This window comes from Lacerta agilis, chromosome 6 (assembly GCF_009819535.1).
Source record: "Lacerta agilis isolate rLacAgi1 chromosome 6, rLacAgi1.pri, whole genome shotgun sequence".
Taxonomy (NCBI): Eukaryota; Metazoa; Chordata; class Lepidosauria; order Squamata; family Lacertidae; genus Lacerta; species Lacerta agilis.
The window spans coordinates 50,369,312-50,387,717 of NC_046317.1; the positions used below are offsets into that span (position 1 = coordinate 50,369,312).

The 18,406-nt window shown below is 44.0% G+C and overlaps 2 protein-coding genes across 3 annotated transcripts in view; one reads left to right on the top strand and one right to left on the bottom strand.

Moving 5' to 3' along the window:
• ITPR3 (inositol 1,4,5-trisphosphate receptor type 3) overlaps positions 1–6,007 on the top strand; it is a 105,993-nt gene extending 99,986 nt beyond the window's left edge. The window contains exons 53-58 of one of the 2 annotated variants that reach the window (XM_033152605.1): positions 441–545; positions 1,202–1,326; positions 1,895–2,060; positions 3,189–3,349; positions 3,823–3,984; positions 5,058–6,007. In XM_033152605.1, coding sequence (XP_033008496.1) covers positions 441–545; positions 1,202–1,326; positions 1,895–2,060; positions 3,189–3,349; positions 3,823–3,984; positions 5,058–5,126 — 788 coding nt within the window. In that variant the 3' untranslated portion in view covers positions 5,127–6,007. The remainder of the gene's footprint in view (positions 1–440; positions 546–1,201; positions 1,327–1,894; positions 2,061–3,188; positions 3,350–3,822; positions 3,985–5,057) is intronic. The other variant, XM_033152606.1, reaches the window with a different exon arrangement.
• A 1,433-nt stretch (positions 6,008–7,440) lies between these two features.
• Positions 7,441–17,276, bottom strand: LOC117048593 (ubiquinol-cytochrome-c reductase complex assembly factor 2). The gene is made up of 4 exons (XM_033152608.1): positions 17,099–17,276; positions 9,978–10,052; positions 9,238–9,307; positions 7,441–7,973 (listed from the first exon to the last, which is right to left on the bottom strand). The coding sequence occupies exons 1-4, from the start codon at positions 17,234–17,236 to the stop codon at positions 7,879–7,881; spliced, it is 378 nt and encodes a 125-aa protein (XP_033008499.1). The 5' UTR covers positions 17,237–17,276; the 3' UTR covers positions 7,441–7,878.
• Between the last annotated feature and the right edge of the window lie 1,130 nt (positions 17,277–18,406).

Consider the following 18,406-nt stretch of genomic DNA (forward strand, 5'->3'; position numbering starts at 1 on the left):
AGCAAAGTTAGTGTATCTCTTGGCCTCTATTATGTACTCAGTGAATTGTGCAGCAGTTCAAAGTGGTTGGCCCAGTTCAGTATGGCATCATTAACAGACCACTCAATAGTCTCCTATGAGAGATTTGTGAATTAGTCTGAGGGTAACATTATTTGGCTCTGTGCTGAACAATGCCACCATTAGTTCATGCTTGTTGGAGGTCCTTGGAGCACCATTCAAGTACAGCTTGTGGGATCGGTTTCAGTTCGAGGATGTGGACAGGATGCTTGTGGTGGTGAGGCTATGTGACACTGGGTAGATAGCAACCTAGAACAAGAACATCATGATGGGAGATACTTTTTGGCATGGTTTCAGTCAAAGAAACAACTTTTCTGGACTTTGTCATTGTTATGAATTGAAAGATGATGTTTTGACAATTCTGCTCTCTCCCGTCCTTCCAGGTACTCCTTTGGGGATGCAAGCAGACATGGACACTTTTATGGAGACATGCAGTAGCGACAAAATAAGCTGCTCTTCTGGTGTTGCTAAGCCCAAAGTGATAGAAGGTAGGTGGGGTGGCTGAAGCAACTTTCCCTAATTCAGATGCTTGTGGGAGTGAAGAGAAACTTTGCATATTTTATCTGGCACCTTGAGAGGGCAACTAGAAATTAATGTGTCTCAGAAGTCAGCACAAGATGCTGTAAGATCTAAGTTAAGATGCAAAGTTACTTTGTTGGTACTTATCCACTCTATGTAAGTAAGTCAGGATGGTAGCCAACTAACATTTCTGTCACTGCACAAGGACTTCTGCTTGCACAATGGAACTTTTCTCCTCTCTTATCCCCCTGTGCCCTCCTCAGGTCTGCTTCAGAGGACCATGAGAACTCCCAGAAAATATTTTGGGGGCAAACACGGGAGGAGAGGAGTAGGGGAAATTTCGTTTTGCAAGTGGAGATCCTTGCACTGATGGAAAGAGTTGGATAGTGCCCTAACAATATAATGCAGGATAAATTTTAGAAACAAGCAGAGCTGTTGCTCGTGGCTGTTGGAAATGTCTCTGCTATTTTCTTCCATCTTCTAAAAAGGGAGGACGAGGCAGAACAGCCAGGTATTTTCTGCATATAGTTAATGAAGCTAAGAAATATGGATTTCACAATACTGAAAGCTAACCATAGGTGCTCTGTTTGTGTTCCTGCTGAGTGCACTTTTGCTTGCATTCCAGAAGCGGAGGAAGATAATTCAGAGCGTGCCTGCGACACATTGCTCATGTGCATAGTCACTGTCCTGAATCATGGCCTCAGAAACGGAGGCGGTGTGGGTGACATCCTCAGGAAGCCCTCCAAAGATGTGAGTTATTTTGGGGGCAAACCCATGTTAGGAAACACTGGCTAGGGGTCTAAACCAGCACACCAAAGGGTGCCTGTGCCTTACTGAAATCAGTGCATACCTTCGTGGTGTGCATATTTGGGTTTTTCCAATAGTTTGTCTATTGTGACATAGCGCAGGGGCACCTGTGCTAAATACCAAATGCTGAACGCCACATTATATGGGGCAAATGGGGTCCCCAACCTGAGGGGTGTGACAGATCTCTATGCACTGAGACAGACTTGTCACGTTGGTTTGCTGCCTTCCCTTCTCACATTTCTGACTTTTAAAAAATCAGATTATCTTTTCTCACAATTTCACCTTTTGCGAGATCTTACAATTCCAACATTATGCACATCTAACAGAGTCAATCCTTCCAAATATTTTCTTCATTGTTTACAAAAATAGTCTATTCATCTTGTAGCCACTGGCATGCTGGCAACTTGTCTGCCAGTTTCTAGAGGGAAATGTTTGGCATTTTTCAGCAAAGCACCGGATAAGAGAAGCCATGCTTTCTTTTAATGGCTGTTCTTGTTTTTCTGTCCTAAAGGAGTCTCTCTTCCCTGCTCGAGTGATCTACGACCTCCTGTTCTTCTTCATTGTCATTATCATAGTCCTCAACCTCATATTTGGTGTCATCATCGACACCTTTGCAGATCTGAGGAGTGAGAAGCAGAAAAAAGAAGAAATCCTGAAGACAACATGTTTTATATGTGGTAATTGCCCAGAGAAACTATTTATTCAGGAAATACCCTCATATATTCAGCAAATATCCAACAAGATCATTGCCTATCTGGTGGAGGAACTATCCCCTTCTCTGAAAGTAAACTTAAGGATTCATGGGATGTTCTGCAGGCCCTTACAGAAAGGAGAGTTAGGATTTGTGTGTTCATTTGACTGCGGCAGCTGAAACTGCCCACAATACAAACATATGTTGTACTTCAGATATTCATTGGCCTGCATACCTGTACAGGATCCAAAACACAGCAGAAATGTATCCCATCTTAAAGGTAAAGGGTAAAGGTACCCCTGACCGTTAGGTCCAGTTGTGGGCGACTCTGGGGTTGTGGGGCTCATCTCGCTCTATAGGCCGAGGGAGCCAGTGTTTGTTTGCAGACAGCTTCCGTGTTATGTGGCCAGCATGACTTAAGCCGCTTCTGGCGAAACCAGAGCAGCGCACGGAGCTGGGACCGAGCAATGGGAGCTCACCCCGTCGTGGGGATTCGAACCGCCGACCTTCTGATCGGCAAGCACTAGGCTCTGTGGTTTAGACCACAGCGCCACCCGCACCCATCTTAGTGCATTCAAAGCAAATGTTTATTGGCTTCTGATGGTGTCCGTGGGTGCAAAATGGCAGAAGTGTAATATCACTTGAGATAATATGCATAATATCCCAGCTTTCCTATTTTACACAATTAACGTTGGTGCTTAGATTTCAAGAGGTCTCTTGAAGTGGTTATAAACTACTCCATCCATCTTTTCTCTTAAGGCATGTTTTCAATTTTACAGAGATTTCTTTAAGTGTCCAAAACAGGTACACTAATTTGAAATTTAACTGCTCGGCCGTGAACATTAGGCACTAGCCATTTTCTGCTCATGACCTGCTAAAATTAGATTGGAAGAACCCCAAAGGCTTTCTCTTCCAGTTCCCTGCTGTGAACATGACCACCCACCCATTAGCACCCCACTGTTCCAACTTGTGCTGTTCATATTTCTGTATGCTACATGTGGAGGTCAGGTAGAGAAAAATGCTTGCAGAATCAGTCTCTTTAATGGGACTTTGGGACGGGTGCAGCAGTTGCTAGATAACACAGCATTCTCCTTTTCTTCCATTACTTCCTTAGGACTCGAAAGGGACAAGTTTGACAACAAGACTGTATCTTTTGAGGAGCACATTAAATTTGAACACAACATGTGGAATTACCTGTATTTCATAGTGCTGGTGCGAGTCAAAAACAAGACTGACTACACGGGGCCTGAGAGCTACGTAGCACAAATGATAAAGGTAAAGGTGATCAATACTCTTGTGTGATCGGAAGAGTTTCACTTTGGAAAAAGGCAGTTTTAGTGGGCAGCCTCTGTGTGATGTATATAATCTCAAATAAAACAAGTTGCCCCGGGTCTACTTCCCTTCAGTTTTGCAATCTGGCCTCTGCCAGTGGCCACCTGTATATGAGAGGATGTAACTTCAAGAATTGGTACCTGTACTGGCTTGTAATCAAGGACTGTCTTGGTTTTTAATTTCTGTATAGTGCTTTTGAAGGGATGCTATTACACTGGGTGCTCTAGCTTTATTGCAGAATTGCTCCTCCATCTCTTGCTCCAACAGGCAGGACTTAGCACCAGAGTCTTTGTTCCTGACAGTTGAGTTAACTGCCCTCTCTTAGGTTCTGCCCTGTTTTGCGGTGCCACGTTACTTTCGTTCTGATTAGTTATTCCTTCCCTTAAAACTGTTGTTTCCCGCAATGACTGTTCCAGAACAAGAACCTGGACTGGTTCCCTCGGATGCGAGCCATGTCACTGGTCAGCAACGAAGGTGAAGGGGAGCAGAACGAGATCCGTTGTCTACAGGATAAACTGAATTCCACCATGAAATTGGTATCCCATCTCACATCACAGCTGAATGAGCTGAAGGAGCAGGTATGAGAAACTTTAAGAACGGGGTGCTTTGGGGAGGGACTAAGGGAATGAACTAAGAGAAGCAGCGCCTTTTTGGAACTTTGGGATGTCATAAAATTAGACATTTGCTAACCCTTCAACTAAATAATGCTCTTTGGGGGTGGGATCCTGTTGTCTGAATGCAATTGCTTTTAGATGAAGCACAGAGCAGCCCTGGCAACATTCGTAGAAATACAAAGGTATCTTACTGCTTTGAATTTTTTTGTGGGCTGTCCAGAGGGAATGGTTAATAACTGTCAAAATAAATAAATAAATAAAACTTTAGGATTACAATTCAGTGTGGCAAATAGCTAGCCTTTGCCAGCCCTGGGATTCAAACTATTCCTCTCGTATATTCCAAGCACACAATCCAACTTGTAGCTATTGCCACTGTTATTCTTTTCAAATGCTGTTCTGCCAAGAACTTTTATTTGGTGGAAGCTAGTAGCAGGTTGCCCCAAAAAGATTAACAGTAGAGGATGCACCGCCGCAAAGATACCATCTGCCTTAACTGATCTCCTTCCACAACAGGGGTGGGGGACCTTTATGGGCCACGTCTTCATCTCCCCCACCCCCCACCCATCTGTCATAGTTGGCCCACAGGCAAAGGGGGAGAGAGCAACTGTGGACTGAATTCTCTGTGCATCAGCTGATGAATGGGCAGTTTAACCTCCCCCCCCCCCGAATTTTTAAAGCACCCTCCCCCAGCTGACAGGCATTGTTATTCAAATAGTGTGTGCCTGCTGCATCTTGTAATTAATGGGAGTTGGGGCTTACTTGCGCCCCCTCATATTTTATTCAAGTTGGCATCCCTGGCCTGTGGGCTGGAGGTTACCCCCCCTCCCTGCTCTACAACATGTAGGTCAGGGAAGTGTGGGTTCATTTCTACACAAGTAATGCTAGTTAGCCGAGTACACCCAACGAAAGACCTCACAAGCTTCAACATGCAGGTGTTTGTGGCAGAGAACACTTGTAAATTTGATAAAAGAATGGTGTTATGAATTCAACTGAAGAAATGAATATCATCATTTAAACTCCCCGTTTTTATATTCCAGATGACAGAGCAAAGGAAGCGAAGGCAGCGGATGGGCTTTGTGGATGTCCAGAACAGTATGAACCACTGAGGCAGCAGAATTAACTTCACCAAACTAAAACTCTACTTTACATATGCACTTCTTGAGGAGGATATTTGGTACTAAGTTGCCAGCACAGATCTCATCCATCAAAGAAAGCCGATTCATGTCATGATGATTCACATTTTGGCGTTCCGGCACCAGCTTCTGTTCATCTCCAGTAGGGCTGATTGCATTTTATTCAAGAGAGAGACCTGAAGCTGACAACTAGTATGATTTGTTGCTTTGTGCGGATTCATAGTTTACCATACGTTTGGGAGCTTTGCTGCTCCTTATGATAGCTCTGTTGCTATAACATGGGTTATCTGTCTCCATGCACTACATTTTGATGGCTTCGCAGCCAGGTGCAAATAGGATTGACACTGTTACTAGCAAGTAGTAGTTGCTATATTTTAACTTATTTTAACAGAGTCCATGAAATTCAACATACATGGATCTCTCTTTACAAGCTTGTCATCTCAGTTTTCCTGGAGTCACTGGCATTTTTTCTTCATCTCTAGAATCCTATCTAACCCAAGAAGAAACTAAGAAAATCTACTATTAGTTTAACACTTCGACTGAAGACGAGCAGCAGATTCCATTGTTGAGAAATGCAATGGCATTTTGTTCCATGGAGAGACTTTTATCAGCGTTAGTGGAAGATTGCATGTTCACGCTGCACTGTGAAAGAGCAATCTCTTTCTCCTCTTTCCCACACAATAGGTTAGAAGACAGTACACACTTAGGCGTTAGCCTGCCTCTAGGGAGGTTAAAAGGTGGTAGAACTGGATTATTTCAGTTGGCTAATGCAAGGTAGCAGTAATATTTCAACTATCATCAGAATGGACACTGAACGGTCATTAGTTAGTGTAAGAAAACAGGTTTGGGGAGAAGGATGAGGAGAGAAACGAGTACATCATAAAAGTCCTGAGATGTAAATTAACTACACCTCTTATCAGCCCTGCTATGCTGGCTGGGGCTGGTGTGAATTGGAGGGCACCACACTGCGAAAGACTTGTTTTAGAATTTCCCTAATCAACATACATGGGGAAGCGGGTAGCGCTGTGGTATAAACCACAGAATCTAGGGCTTGCTGATCGGAAGGTCAGCGTTTCGAATCCCTGCGACGGGGTGAGCTCCCGTTGCTCAGTCCCTGCTCCTGCCAGCCTAGCAGTTCGAAAGCACGCAGCGCAAGTAGATAAATAGGTACCACTCCGACAGGAAGGTAAACAGCGTTTGCGTGCACTGCTTTGGTTCACCAGAAGCGGCTTAGTCATGCTGGCCCCATGACCCGGAAGCTGTACGCCGGCTCCCTCGGCCAGTAAAGTGAGATGACTGCCACAACCCCAGAGTTGTCCGCGACTGAACCTAATGGTCAGGGGTCCCTTTACCTTTAATCAACATACACTGCCACAGAGCATTTCCCCAACCATTTAGAAGCATTGCAAGTTCAACAGCCAGGCTACAACTCAAACTCAACTGTAAATAAAACAGAGTACATTAGGTACAGGTTTGTCTAACTGTGAGGGTGGCCACCTGAGGGGGAGATTATGACAGTTCCTTGTTCCAGCCTGCATATGCTTTTCCATTCCTTTCTGACCCAAGCAGGGTGTTCCTCAAGGGTACATATTACAGTGCAGGTTTAAAGGGGGGAGGGAGAGATTTCACTAATCAAGAGTGCAGCTTTGCAATTTGTCTTGCTCTGGAATATTTTACAAATATTGTTTTAAGTTTTAATGTGATAACTTCCTTAAGTTAACACAGACAGAACCAAATAAAATAAAATAAAAATGGAAGGGAGAAGGAATCACCTCTTGATATGCTTGTTGGTAAAGCTACAAACTTGTCGGACATTAATATGACTGAGCAGATTTTTTTAAAGATCTGTTGGATTAGTTGGATTCTGCTTGATACTGAAGCTATTTAAGCTAATATTTCAGGCATACCATTTTCGGTAGGTTTTCATGAAATGTTCTGACTAGCCCAACTAATCTTGCCACAAGATTCCAGGGTGTTCCTAGGCTCATTCTAGGGTGAATTCCATGTTTGCACAGAATGCTGGAAGACCTACTGGCCCTAACTGTTTTCTCATGCTAGATGAGAACAGATGCTGCTTGTATTGCAGAGGCAGATTATGGTGAACCGTTTGTTTTTAGAAACTTGTCTACTATTACCCCCCCTTTTTTTACAGCAACAACTGGTATTCTACAGAACAAATAGCTTGAAAATGAGTGCTCTACTGCAACAATTTTGCACCAACATATGGCAGCTGTGCCTTCCTTGAATAAGTGGTGGCATTCCAGTAAAACACACAAGACCACATATCTATATGCTGTAGTGCCTGTATTTGTTTGGGAATATTCTGAATTCTAAAAAGCCATGAAATGCAATTCAGTAATGTCTCAGCATATCAACTGCATACCAGCTGTGTTCAACAGCATATAGCCTTTCCCTAAAGAACATGCAAACACCTAGACATGCCAAAGAGTGGCAACCACGTCAATATAGTTAAAGGCTTTCTAACATCTTCCTATAAACCAAGAAGGGCTTGCTTGTTCCATTCCAGAATAGCTTCACCAATACTGAAGCATTGTTCCCTGAGACAGAAATGGTTCTGAGGTGAGATGTCAAAACCAGATCTCTTTGCTTTAAAAAGTCTGACATCATCCTAGGTAAGCAAATGAAACAAACAAACAAACAAAAAACAACTGTTTCAAGGAGGCAAAACAATGCTTTAGGAAAATTGGCTAGTGTCACAAAGTTATCATTTGGAATCTTCTTCAGGATTCTTGGCAGAAAATTTCTCACGTAACTTTGTCCATTTTCCTTTCTTTGCTTCTTCCATCTGCTTCAAGCTAGCTGCATTAAGAGGAAGTCGGAATAGACAAAATAAAAATAAAAATAGGGTTTTCATTATAAAAACAATTTTCTTTAAGAGGCTGCTTAAACATTAACATGGTGATATATGCATGTTTGCCATCATGTGTACATGTGACAGGAAGCCACAGCCAGTCCTATTTCCCTGGCGCATGTGCCTGTGTAGTTCACATGCCTGAACACTCACATTAATCATGTCCAACCACTCCATTTAAAGTACACTCTAAAAAGCATAAGGTGTGAAACAACCATTTGTTTCCATCTCAATAAGTTTATGTTTCGCTGCCTGGGGCAGACCTGCTCTCCTTAGTCAGAACAGTACATGTGGAGCCAGCAAAGACTAGCATTTTCTATGCACTGCAGCCAGAACATAAGACTGCTATTTCGCTTCAGGACACTTCAGAAATGTTTAAATTTACTGTTTCTATAAAGGCTGTTTGTCTCGATACAGTTAGCTTAGATAAATCATAGTATAACAGAAAACTCTTGAACTGTAAAAAGTGAAACCAAGCAGAGAAAGCATCTTCTACACAGGTTAATTTAGACTGTCCTTTATCGTATTTCTTGTTCCCAAGCAGAAACCACAGATACAGGAAGAATGGAAAGCAACAAAATCAGTTGATTACTGATGTCTATTCTGCGAGTGACTGGGAGTCTTAATTTGAGGCTCATTAGCTCTGGGAACACACACACTCTTCTTCAGACTTGTGTGTCTCAAATGCAGGGCAATTAAACACTGCAAACCCCCATTCTGTACTGAAAGGATTGGAGGCAAAACAGGGCTGATGAGAAACAAGAGAGCAGTATTAGCATGGTCAGGTGGACCCCAAAGTATTCAATAGTACAAATTATTATTGTAAAAAAACCAAGAGGCAGCCCATGCAGCTTGCAAGAGAAGGAATGGCTGGCACCTTGAACAGCTGTTAGGGAGCGAGAAATTGCATGTCCCACTTGCATCTATTTCCTAGACTAAGCTCAACTTCTTGGAACACAAAATCCAATTATCATTGTGTGCCACATTCCTCAAGTAACGTGTTACTCTTAGCACTAACATTAAAGACTGAATACAATTGGTGCATTACAAACAGCTTTTGCATAACGCTTTGCTCATGGGAAGGCTATTTATGGGAAGGAGGGAGGGAGGAAAATCCTGTGCACAAAGCAGAGGGGATGTAAAGGGCAGCTGATCATTTTAGCCAACCAGATACAGAACACTAAATGGATAAAGTATAGTTTGCCCAAATACCTGTTGCAAGGACTAGCTTGCATTCTTCAACTGTCACCCCAGTAAAGCTTGTATCTTTCAAACGTGGATACTATGCAAACAAACAGAAAAAATATATAAATACAGTAGCTTCCTGCTTTCCCTGAGAACAATGTTATCTTAATCTTTCTTCTCATATGGCATCAAAATTGCATGCTGAAGTAAATTTGCTAAATGCTACAGCACGACCATGCTCACTGCTGTTTCAGCAATATGCATGCATTTCTGAAATAGCAGGGATGGCTAACGTGGTCCTCCAAATGCATGACTACAACTCCCATCAACCCCAGCAAGCATAGCCAGTAGCGACAGATTGGGGCAATTGTAGTCTTAACACTAGGAGAGCCACAGGTTTGCCACTCCAATTTACACAGTAAAAGGTGAATTGGCTTGCTCAAGAAAAAGCAAAGACACTGTGTGGTAGACAATATGGTGTCCTCTGAATGTTATTTGACTTCAACTCCCATTAACCCTGATAATAGGATAATTTTTCAGGGGGTTGGACTAGATGACCCTTGTGGTCCCTTCCAATTCTATGATTTTATTGTACATGCTGGCTAGGGCTGATGGGAGCTGGAGTCAAACAAAATCTAGAAGGTGCCATGTTGGCTTCCCCTGCTAAAGATAAATCAGAAAGGTCTTAGTTTCAGGATTACAAAACACAACGAGAGACAGCTGTCAGATTCTAACACTGGGTACCTGGCCACAGTGACAGGACTTACCTTGTTTTTATAGTAATTGGTATGGATTTTGGCTAAACTCTCAAACATTTCATCGCAGGTCACTGGATCAGAAATCTGCAAGAGTACAAAAGGACAATGAAATTATTCCTAGAGTGTAAACAACACTTCCATTGAACAATAATTTTATATTACCAGTGTTGTAGAGGAAGACATTACATTTTAAAATGCAAAGTAGTTCTGTTCTTCATATCTACTCCAAAAGAGTCACTGAGTTAAAATACAATCAGAAGCCCATCCTTGAGCAAAAACCTATCTAAGCTTCAGCTCTTTCACATATCAACCCAAAAGTCCTGAGTATACTGTGAACAAATGAAGCTGTCTGTTGAGGGAAGGGGGCATTTTCTTACATACTCAAAAATGACAAAACTCAAATCCCATGTCAATGGCAAATTCTTTGTACAGGCATGGTACAAAGCCAGTCAGATACAGATAATTAACAGACATAATTACATTTATTTATTATACAATTATTAAGTACAAAAAGTTTTTCTGGTTACTTCAAAAATAGCACTTTATCTTTAGATTATACTTTTAAAATTTCTTACTGTCACTTTAAATACCAGTAGCTTATATCCAGCTAATACAGCTTTAAAGGAACAGTAAACTGGATACCTCAGTCAGTAGAGTAATTGACTCTTAATCTCAGGGTTGTGGGATCAAGCCCCACATTCGGCAAAAGAGATTCTTGCATTGCAGGGGGTTGGACTAGATGACCCTCATGGTGCCTTCCAACTCTAGAGTTCTATGATTAAAGCCCTTTAGCCAAATTGCTTTTGTATTCTCCACCCCAGTTAACACTATAACTGAGGACTCTGTTGGAAGCCTCTTCATCCAACCATTTACTGATCTATTGAAGAGATTTGTTTTGCTGCATTGCCCTGGAAATTTGCCCTCTCCTGCAAGTCACCAGAGACCAACATTCAGGTTCTCCCCTTTCCTCCTCAGCCTAAGCCAAGTGATTCAGCTACCCATAGCAGGTTATCAGCCAACAAGGCATTCCACCTGTCCCTCATGTCATCCTTCTTCCCTGACCCCCTTCCTCTGCTGTCACTGACCACCCTTAACTCCAAGTCTCCAGCCCACTCCAATTTCCAATTAACTAACTGCTGACCAGCACTCAGCCATATATATATATATATGTGTGTGTGTGTGTGTGTGTGTGTGTGTGTCTTCCCAAGTGTTGCTCATGAGTAACGACAGAGCCTTCAGTAGCTAAGACTATTTATTGTGCATTACTATTTACAGTGTACAGCTAGTTCAAAACATGACCACTCAGTCACTTGCAGAATCCGGAAGTGCCCCTCTCCGGTTTCCCACCCAACACCAAAGTCTCGGCACCCTAAAACGACGTCTGCGGTGCCTCCTCACCCCCCCCCCCCAGATGCTGTGCTGGCGCCGGAAGCGGCAGTTCTTCCTCAGATCCTCTCTGGCTGGCAGTGCTGGGTCTTTGTCCAGAGTCTCCAAGACCCTGCACCTCCTCCCTTGGAGAGAGCTCAGAGGAAATGCTAGAGGAGGAGGAGTCCATCAAAATAAGTGGCTGGGGTTCCCTGTAACGTAGAGGAGCCTCTCGCGAAGAGCTGCTCTTTCCCTGCCCTCCTCATGAGCAGGACCTCCAACCAGCCCTTCCCCTCAAGTAGTCCTCCTGTCCCTCTCCTCCTCGAGAGGAGGAGATGCCCCGGCTCTCCTCCCGAGTAGGGCCTCCCCTCTCCCTCTCCTTGCGAGGAGCCGGGCAATTCCTGACAACACACACACACACACTATTGCACACATTTATTCTGCCCACTCAAGTCCAGCTCCATCAAATCCCACTGTCTAACTGAAAATTCCAAGCTTGCGCCCAACAAACAAAACATGCATACTCTCCCTCCCTCCCGAATACTAAGGATTCTCTCTTGGCTGTCAGTTAAGGCCCCATGCAACAGTCAAAACTAGTTTTCACCAGACCATACAGAAAACTTCCTACATCGAATACATTGCAATGCACAGTACAATACAAATGTCAGAACACATTACACAACACCCATTACAACTTAATTCAAATAAACAGGATTTCTTCACACTGCGTTACACTGATGTGCTGTAAGGAAGTGTTTGCAGAATAAACAGCTCCAAAATATGCCAAACAGATCAACAAACATGAACAAACCTCTTCACAGAGGGAAAAAAAATGCATTTAATCCAAGATACTGTCAATAACTGTGGCCCAGATGCACTAGTTAAGAGGACAAAGCACACTTCAAGTCATGTGGAAGTTGTGTCATCTAACTATCATATTCATTTCTAAGTTTTATTACACTTGGTCTTCTCAGACAGAAAAAATGATGCATAAACATATGTTTTTAATGAGAGATGGGGGGGGAGGGAATGTGACATAAACTACAAGAATGCTATCTACGGTAGTAATGTAATAACCAAACAGCATCTTGGAAAGCAATAATCGGTTGCATGAATTATGCAAGTCAGAATAATATGACGCGCCTTTTCTTACACAGCCTAAGATATTGGCCGGTGTTCAAATCAGAAAAAATGGGGCAGGCCGCTTGTATAATATTGAGTTTTACATATTTTTGTATTCACACTGAAAAACCCTGATAGTGTTGCAGCTATCATGTGGAAAGCAGAAATAGCTTTTTCAAAAAAGAAAAAATGCCCCAGCACATCTCATTACACATGGATAAAACAGACATTAGACTTACAAAGTACCTTTATATCTCTGACTCTGCTCTTTATGCATCCCTCCTGCTATTTGGCAAAAAAAAAAAAATCTCTTTACTATATAAAGTATTTTATACATACAAATTGATATCAGCGCTGCAAGCATCAATTTAAATTTTTCAAAACTGTTGCCAGTTTTGGAAAATTAAGGTAGAAATCAGCTGCTCTGAGCACAAAAAGAAAGGAAAAGCACGTTCTGAAATGCATGCAGCAGACAAAAGTAACAGAACAGTCCTGGTCTGAGGATGCTCAGAAGATAGTGACTCCCTTAAAAATGAGTGTCTGCCATAGATTTACTTCATTAATATTTGCAAAGTATACATTCTTCTTCCATGGAGACCATTATGTGGTGATGTACTATCTCAATACATACATACACGGATGTCCCAGGCATTAAGAACCGACTCCAAAACATTTTAAGTGCTGAACAAATCATGACTTGAAATCAAGAAAAGCTCAAGGCCATAGAAATGGTCTCTATCAGTTACTGTATATACTTGAGTATAAGCCTAGTTTTTCAGCACATTTTTTGTGCTGAAAAAGCTGCCCTCGGCTTATACTTGAGTGAGGCGGGCGGTGGGGGCGGCAAGAAAGCAGCCCTTTCTCTCCGCTTATGCCGCCACCCGCTCTCCCCAGTCAACCATTCCTTAAGAAGCGTACAAGAACAGCGGTTCTTTACTCTCCCCAGGCAGCTTGTTCCATTCCTGAACTGCTCACATAAATGCAAACTTGGCAAAGGAGGAAGAGGAAGGAGCAGCCCAAGGGCTGCTTTTGGGCTGCTCGTTCCTCCTCCTCCTCTACAGCGGCAAAGGTGAACCGGCTTATACTCAAGTCAATAAGCTTTCCCAGGTTTTTGTGGGAAAATTAGGTGCCTCGGTTTATATTCGGGTCGGCTTATATTCGGGTATATACGGTAAGTAACCTGGAAATAATCCAGCAAAAGCCGATACATCCCGCAAACGAGATGAACTTGGTTTTAAACCGGCATCAACCTGGAGGGCAAGGGAACCTAACAATTTTTGGCACTTGACTGCAGCACAGAAAGGGCTATCAGTTCAGCTAAGAGACCAGCTGCCATTTGGCACGTTCTTTCCCTGAATTGTTTCCAATGAAACTTATTGTTATAAAAACTACCTAACTTTAAGAACTGGTCCCTGAGTTTCCTTATTTTTCTCTTCCTTTCCTTCCCCTTTTTTGTTTTTGTGTTGTGCCTTTTAGAATGTAAGCTTTTGGGCTCAGACTGTCTTTGTTTTACTCTGTGTATATAGCCTTTGGATACTTTTAGGTACTTCAAAAATGAAAAAGATTAATTTTTGAAAGCATCAGAGCCAGCAGAAAACCTAGCTCTGGCTGGAAATCAGAGACAAAAGACCTTAATGAGAAACTAGGGACGCGGGTAGTGCTGTGGGTTAAACTACAGAGCCTAGAGCTTGCTGATCAGAAGGTTGGCAGTTCGAATCCCCGCAATGGGGTGAGCTCCCGCTGCTCGGTCCCTGCTCCTGCCCACCTAGCAGTTCAAAAGCACGTCAAAGTGCAAGTAGATAAATAGGTACCGCTCCAGCGGGAAGGTAAACGGCGTTTCCGTGTGCTGCTCTGGTTCGCCAGAAGCAGCTTAGTCATGCTGGCCACATGACCGGGAGGTGTATGCCGGCTCCCTCGGCCAGTAACACGAGATGAGCGCCACAACCCCAGAGTCGTCCATGACTGGAACTAACGGTCAGGGGTTCCTTTACCTTTACTTAGGGAACTCTTTAAGTCAGGTCCACATACCCACTATTCATTTTATCTGGCCCTAACTTCAAGATCCCCACTGCACCAAGGTTCACATCATATACAGTGGTACTCGGTTTACATACGCTTCAGATTACATACTCCGCTAACCCAGAAATAATGCTTCAGGTTAAGAACTTTGCTTCAGGCTAAGAACAGACATTGTGCTCTGGCGGCGCAGCGGCAACAGGAGGTCCCATTAGCTAAAGTGGTGCTTCAGGTTAAGAACAGTTTCAGGTTAAGAGTGGACCTCCGGAAAGAATTAAGTACTTAACCAGAGGTGCCACTGTACTAAATTTCTGAAAAGGAACTTCCATGTAAGAATTAATATGACACCCATTTGTAGAGCACTGTGATGATAATACACATAAGAGTGTATTTTACTGGAGTCAGACAAAAGAGGGAATTTCAACATGTGAAGCACTTTTCACCACTGCACATCAAATTTCTCTCAAGCCTTAACCTCTTAAGCCACCTGGAACAAGAATTGTGTTCCTGTGATTGTTTATTGAGAGCTAGGGATGGGTCTTTTGAAAAATTGTGCTATAATCCAGAGAAAAACAGAGTCATGGTAAGTGGCTTGGGGAGGGAGAAGTGAATTTATCTAAGTATTTTTATACAGCACTTCAATCATTTACTCCTGCATAGAGCAGTTTATCACAGCATTTCATGCAACTGATACCATAATTACATTGATATCCTTCCTTGCCACATGCTGCAGTGGAGATCAATCCCACCTTACACAGGAAAAAACCTGAAGAGCTTTCAAACTTGTCACCCCATTTCCAACGGAATCTTCTCATTTTTAAGTGTCAAAAACCCACACAGTGAAGCAACCTGCATATTAAAGCTATATAACACAATCCTCGCTCCTGCTGGCTAGTACTGAAACCAGAGCCCTGATGCGAACAGTGACTGAGGTGGAGGGGGAAGTACAATTGCTACATACAATTGGATTGGGCCTCATGCACAGCAGCAGTGATTTGCTCAAGCCCAGGAATACCCCATTTGGGGATCTTCCGCACTGGTTACTGGATATCCCATCAATGGCACTCCTGCCCATTTAGCTTAGTTTTCCCAGCCCACTGCAAGTGGGGTACAGACTGCTCTGCCCTTTGGCACCAAGTCCCAGTAAACAAAGAGTGATGTCTCAAACAATATATATACATATATATAAAAAGTATTTAGATAGTGACTTGAGCTCTAAAAGGGAGTTCATAAATTCTCCCGGAAACCTGATAGCAGAGTGGTCAGATGCACAGTGCCGAATTAGGCAGCACAAGAGGCAGCTGATTTTGAGAGTCATGAAAAGGTACCAAACTGTGATGCATTTATTATTGTATTTTACTGCCAGAACAGGGGAGAGATGATTAGGATTTTCTGTCTCAGCTGCCCAAATAATAACATGACTGGCCTTGGCGTACTCCACCTCTTGACCTGGGGAGGGAAGGATTCACCTCAGGCAGCGGAATGTCTTGGACAAGGCCCACAGATACAAAAGGTAGGGTTCCTGCACATTAAAAATTGCTTGCATGGCAGGGACACCTGCCGAAAGCACCCCTCTTCTGAACAACTATTAAAGTTGCAGGGACCCCACCCTGTGTTTGAATCTGGCTACTCTAGTAGGGCCGGCCTCTAGCATGAGGCAACCACCTCAGGCAGCAGGATCCACAGGGTAGCATATACCGATGTAGAGCATTCTTCTTCTGTTGTCCCTGATGTAGATCTTCACTCCCCCCTTCCTCCCTGGCCCAGAAAGTGGGGGGAACCATCTTAATGGTTTGCCTCAGGTGCTAAAATGGGCTGGCCCTGAGCACAAGCATGACTCACCCTAGGGCCTGCTTGATTCAGGCTACAATCCTGTGCATGATTACCTGGGGAGTAAGTCTCACTGAAGACACAGAACTACAGTCGTACCTTGGAAGCTGATAGGTTTTGGCTCCTGAACGCTGCAAACCCATAAGTGTTCCAATTTGCGGGTGCTCTTTGGAAGCTGAACGTCCGGCGTGGCTCCTGCAGCCATTTGGAAGCAGTGATTTGGCTTCCGAACGTTTTGGAAGTCGAACGGACTTCCGGAACTGATTCCATTTGGCTTCCAAAGTACTATATTTGGGAATGAGGCCTGTGCCATCTCTTCACCATTACGCTACGCAAACATCACGCACAGGCACAAACACACATGGGTTGCCACCTGTCCTGTATAATACAGTTGAGTATAGGACTGTCCCATATTTCATGCAAAATGCTATGCCCTATATTTGAGCTCTCTCTCCCAAGAGCACGTGTTGGAAAGGGCGTGCGAAAAGTCATGCACTTAAGCTCTGGGTAGCCAAGCACAGACAGATTTACAAATTCACGTGTACGTGTGCACGTGTGACAAGTTCCAGAGGGACCATTCTGTTCGTCTGAAATAGATTGTGATGGTTTGAAGTCACTTCAGCACCAGATGAAACAAACAAGCAAATCGCGCCCAACCGCCCTGTATTTTGCCAGAACAAAGGTGGCCACCCTAAACACGCCACATAAATGTGGATTAAATAGTGCGGGGAACACCAGCTGCCCAGGGCGCCGACCTTCCTCCCTCTCCCCCCCCCCGGGCGTCGCCCCCGCCCCACCTGCGTGTTCTCTCCCTCGCGGAAGGCCTGCGCCACCCTCTGCCGAAGGAAAGTGCCCAAGTCCCGCCCGCGCTTGGTCTCCTCCACGGGCCACTCCTCGCAGAGCTTCAAGAAGCGCCGGTACCGCGTCACCGCCATCTTGGCAGACGCCTGCGCAACACCATTGGAGCGAGGCTCACGTGGTCCGGGTTACGCTAATCCCGTCATTAGTATTCCCACCGGAGGCGGGGCGATTGGCTCCTCCTGCTCCCTCGTTCCTCTCTGGTTACAGATGGAACCTGCGCAGATGGAACGCGAGAGCTGGCCACACTCGCGGGACCAGCAGAGATAAGAAAAATGAAAGAGGTGCCTCTCTTTTTCAGGATGACAACATTCCGGGTGTACATTTGCGAAATGGATCGCGGTTCATGGAAATGAACGGAGAAATCTGGGACACGGGAGCAGCTGGGTCGTGCCCACCGAAAACTAAGACATAGCGGCAAAGGGACTAAATGCTCATCCTCCTCCTGACTCGGGACTAATTGAGCATTTGAAAAGTAGCCCTGCTAATGCAAATTCCAAATGCTGACTATCATTTCCCGAAGTTTGAAAATGTGCGGCTGAGACCAGCGCTTTATGACAGCTCTGCAGGGAAGTCCCGAATTACAAAGAGCACGACTCCTATCTTTGCTGCTATCTTTTGAAATTTCTTTGGCCGCCCAGTGATAGCTACGGTAAAATTCAGAATTTCTCTGTGGGTTTCTGTGGGTTTGCGCAAGGGGGGCGGGGGCGGAGTCCATAGAAACCAGAAATCTGGCAACATATTACTGTACATCTTTATTTTTTCCTATCTCTCTGAAGATTCGCTGGGTTGGGAAGATTTTAAGGGATGGCGCTCATTCTTCGGTATTTGCCCGTGTTGGGCGTGGAGAGGGATTGGTAGGGGCGTCGTCTTATGCAAAGCAGCAAAGGAGACGCGCGCAAGTTTGAGTTTGATTCACGCATGATTTCTCCCAAAGAATTCTGGGAATTGTAGTTTATCCTTCTCAGAGAAGCAATTCCCAGTACCCTTAACAAACTCAATTTCCCAGTATTCTTCGGGGGAAGCCATGTTCTTTACATGGTTAGTTGGATGCGATCTTTTTCTTACTCCCCTCTATGAGATGCATAGTACATCTTACAGGTTTATTCAGAAGTGAGTCTCGTTTAATGCAGTGGGACTTAGTCTTTCGTAAGCAAGTTCAGGACTGCAGCTATGCTGTACCATCCTATTCATGCTTACTCCAAGGTAAGAATTCATTGGGAGTTACTGCGAAGTAAATGTTGACA

Coding starts and splice junctions, on each gene's coding strand:
- LOC117048593 (XM_033152608.1), bottom strand. CDS start 17,236: ATGGCGGTGACGCGGTACCGGCGCTTCTTGAAGCTCTGCGAGGAGTGG. Junction 10,053..17,098: donor GCGAGGGAGAGAACACGCAG/GTGGGGCGGGGG, acceptor GTACTCTTGCAG/ATTTCTGATCCAGTGACCTG. Junction 7,974..9,237: donor CAAGCTAGTCCTTGCAACAG/GTATTTGGGCAA, acceptor CTCTTAATGCAG/CTAGCTTGAAGCAGATGGAA.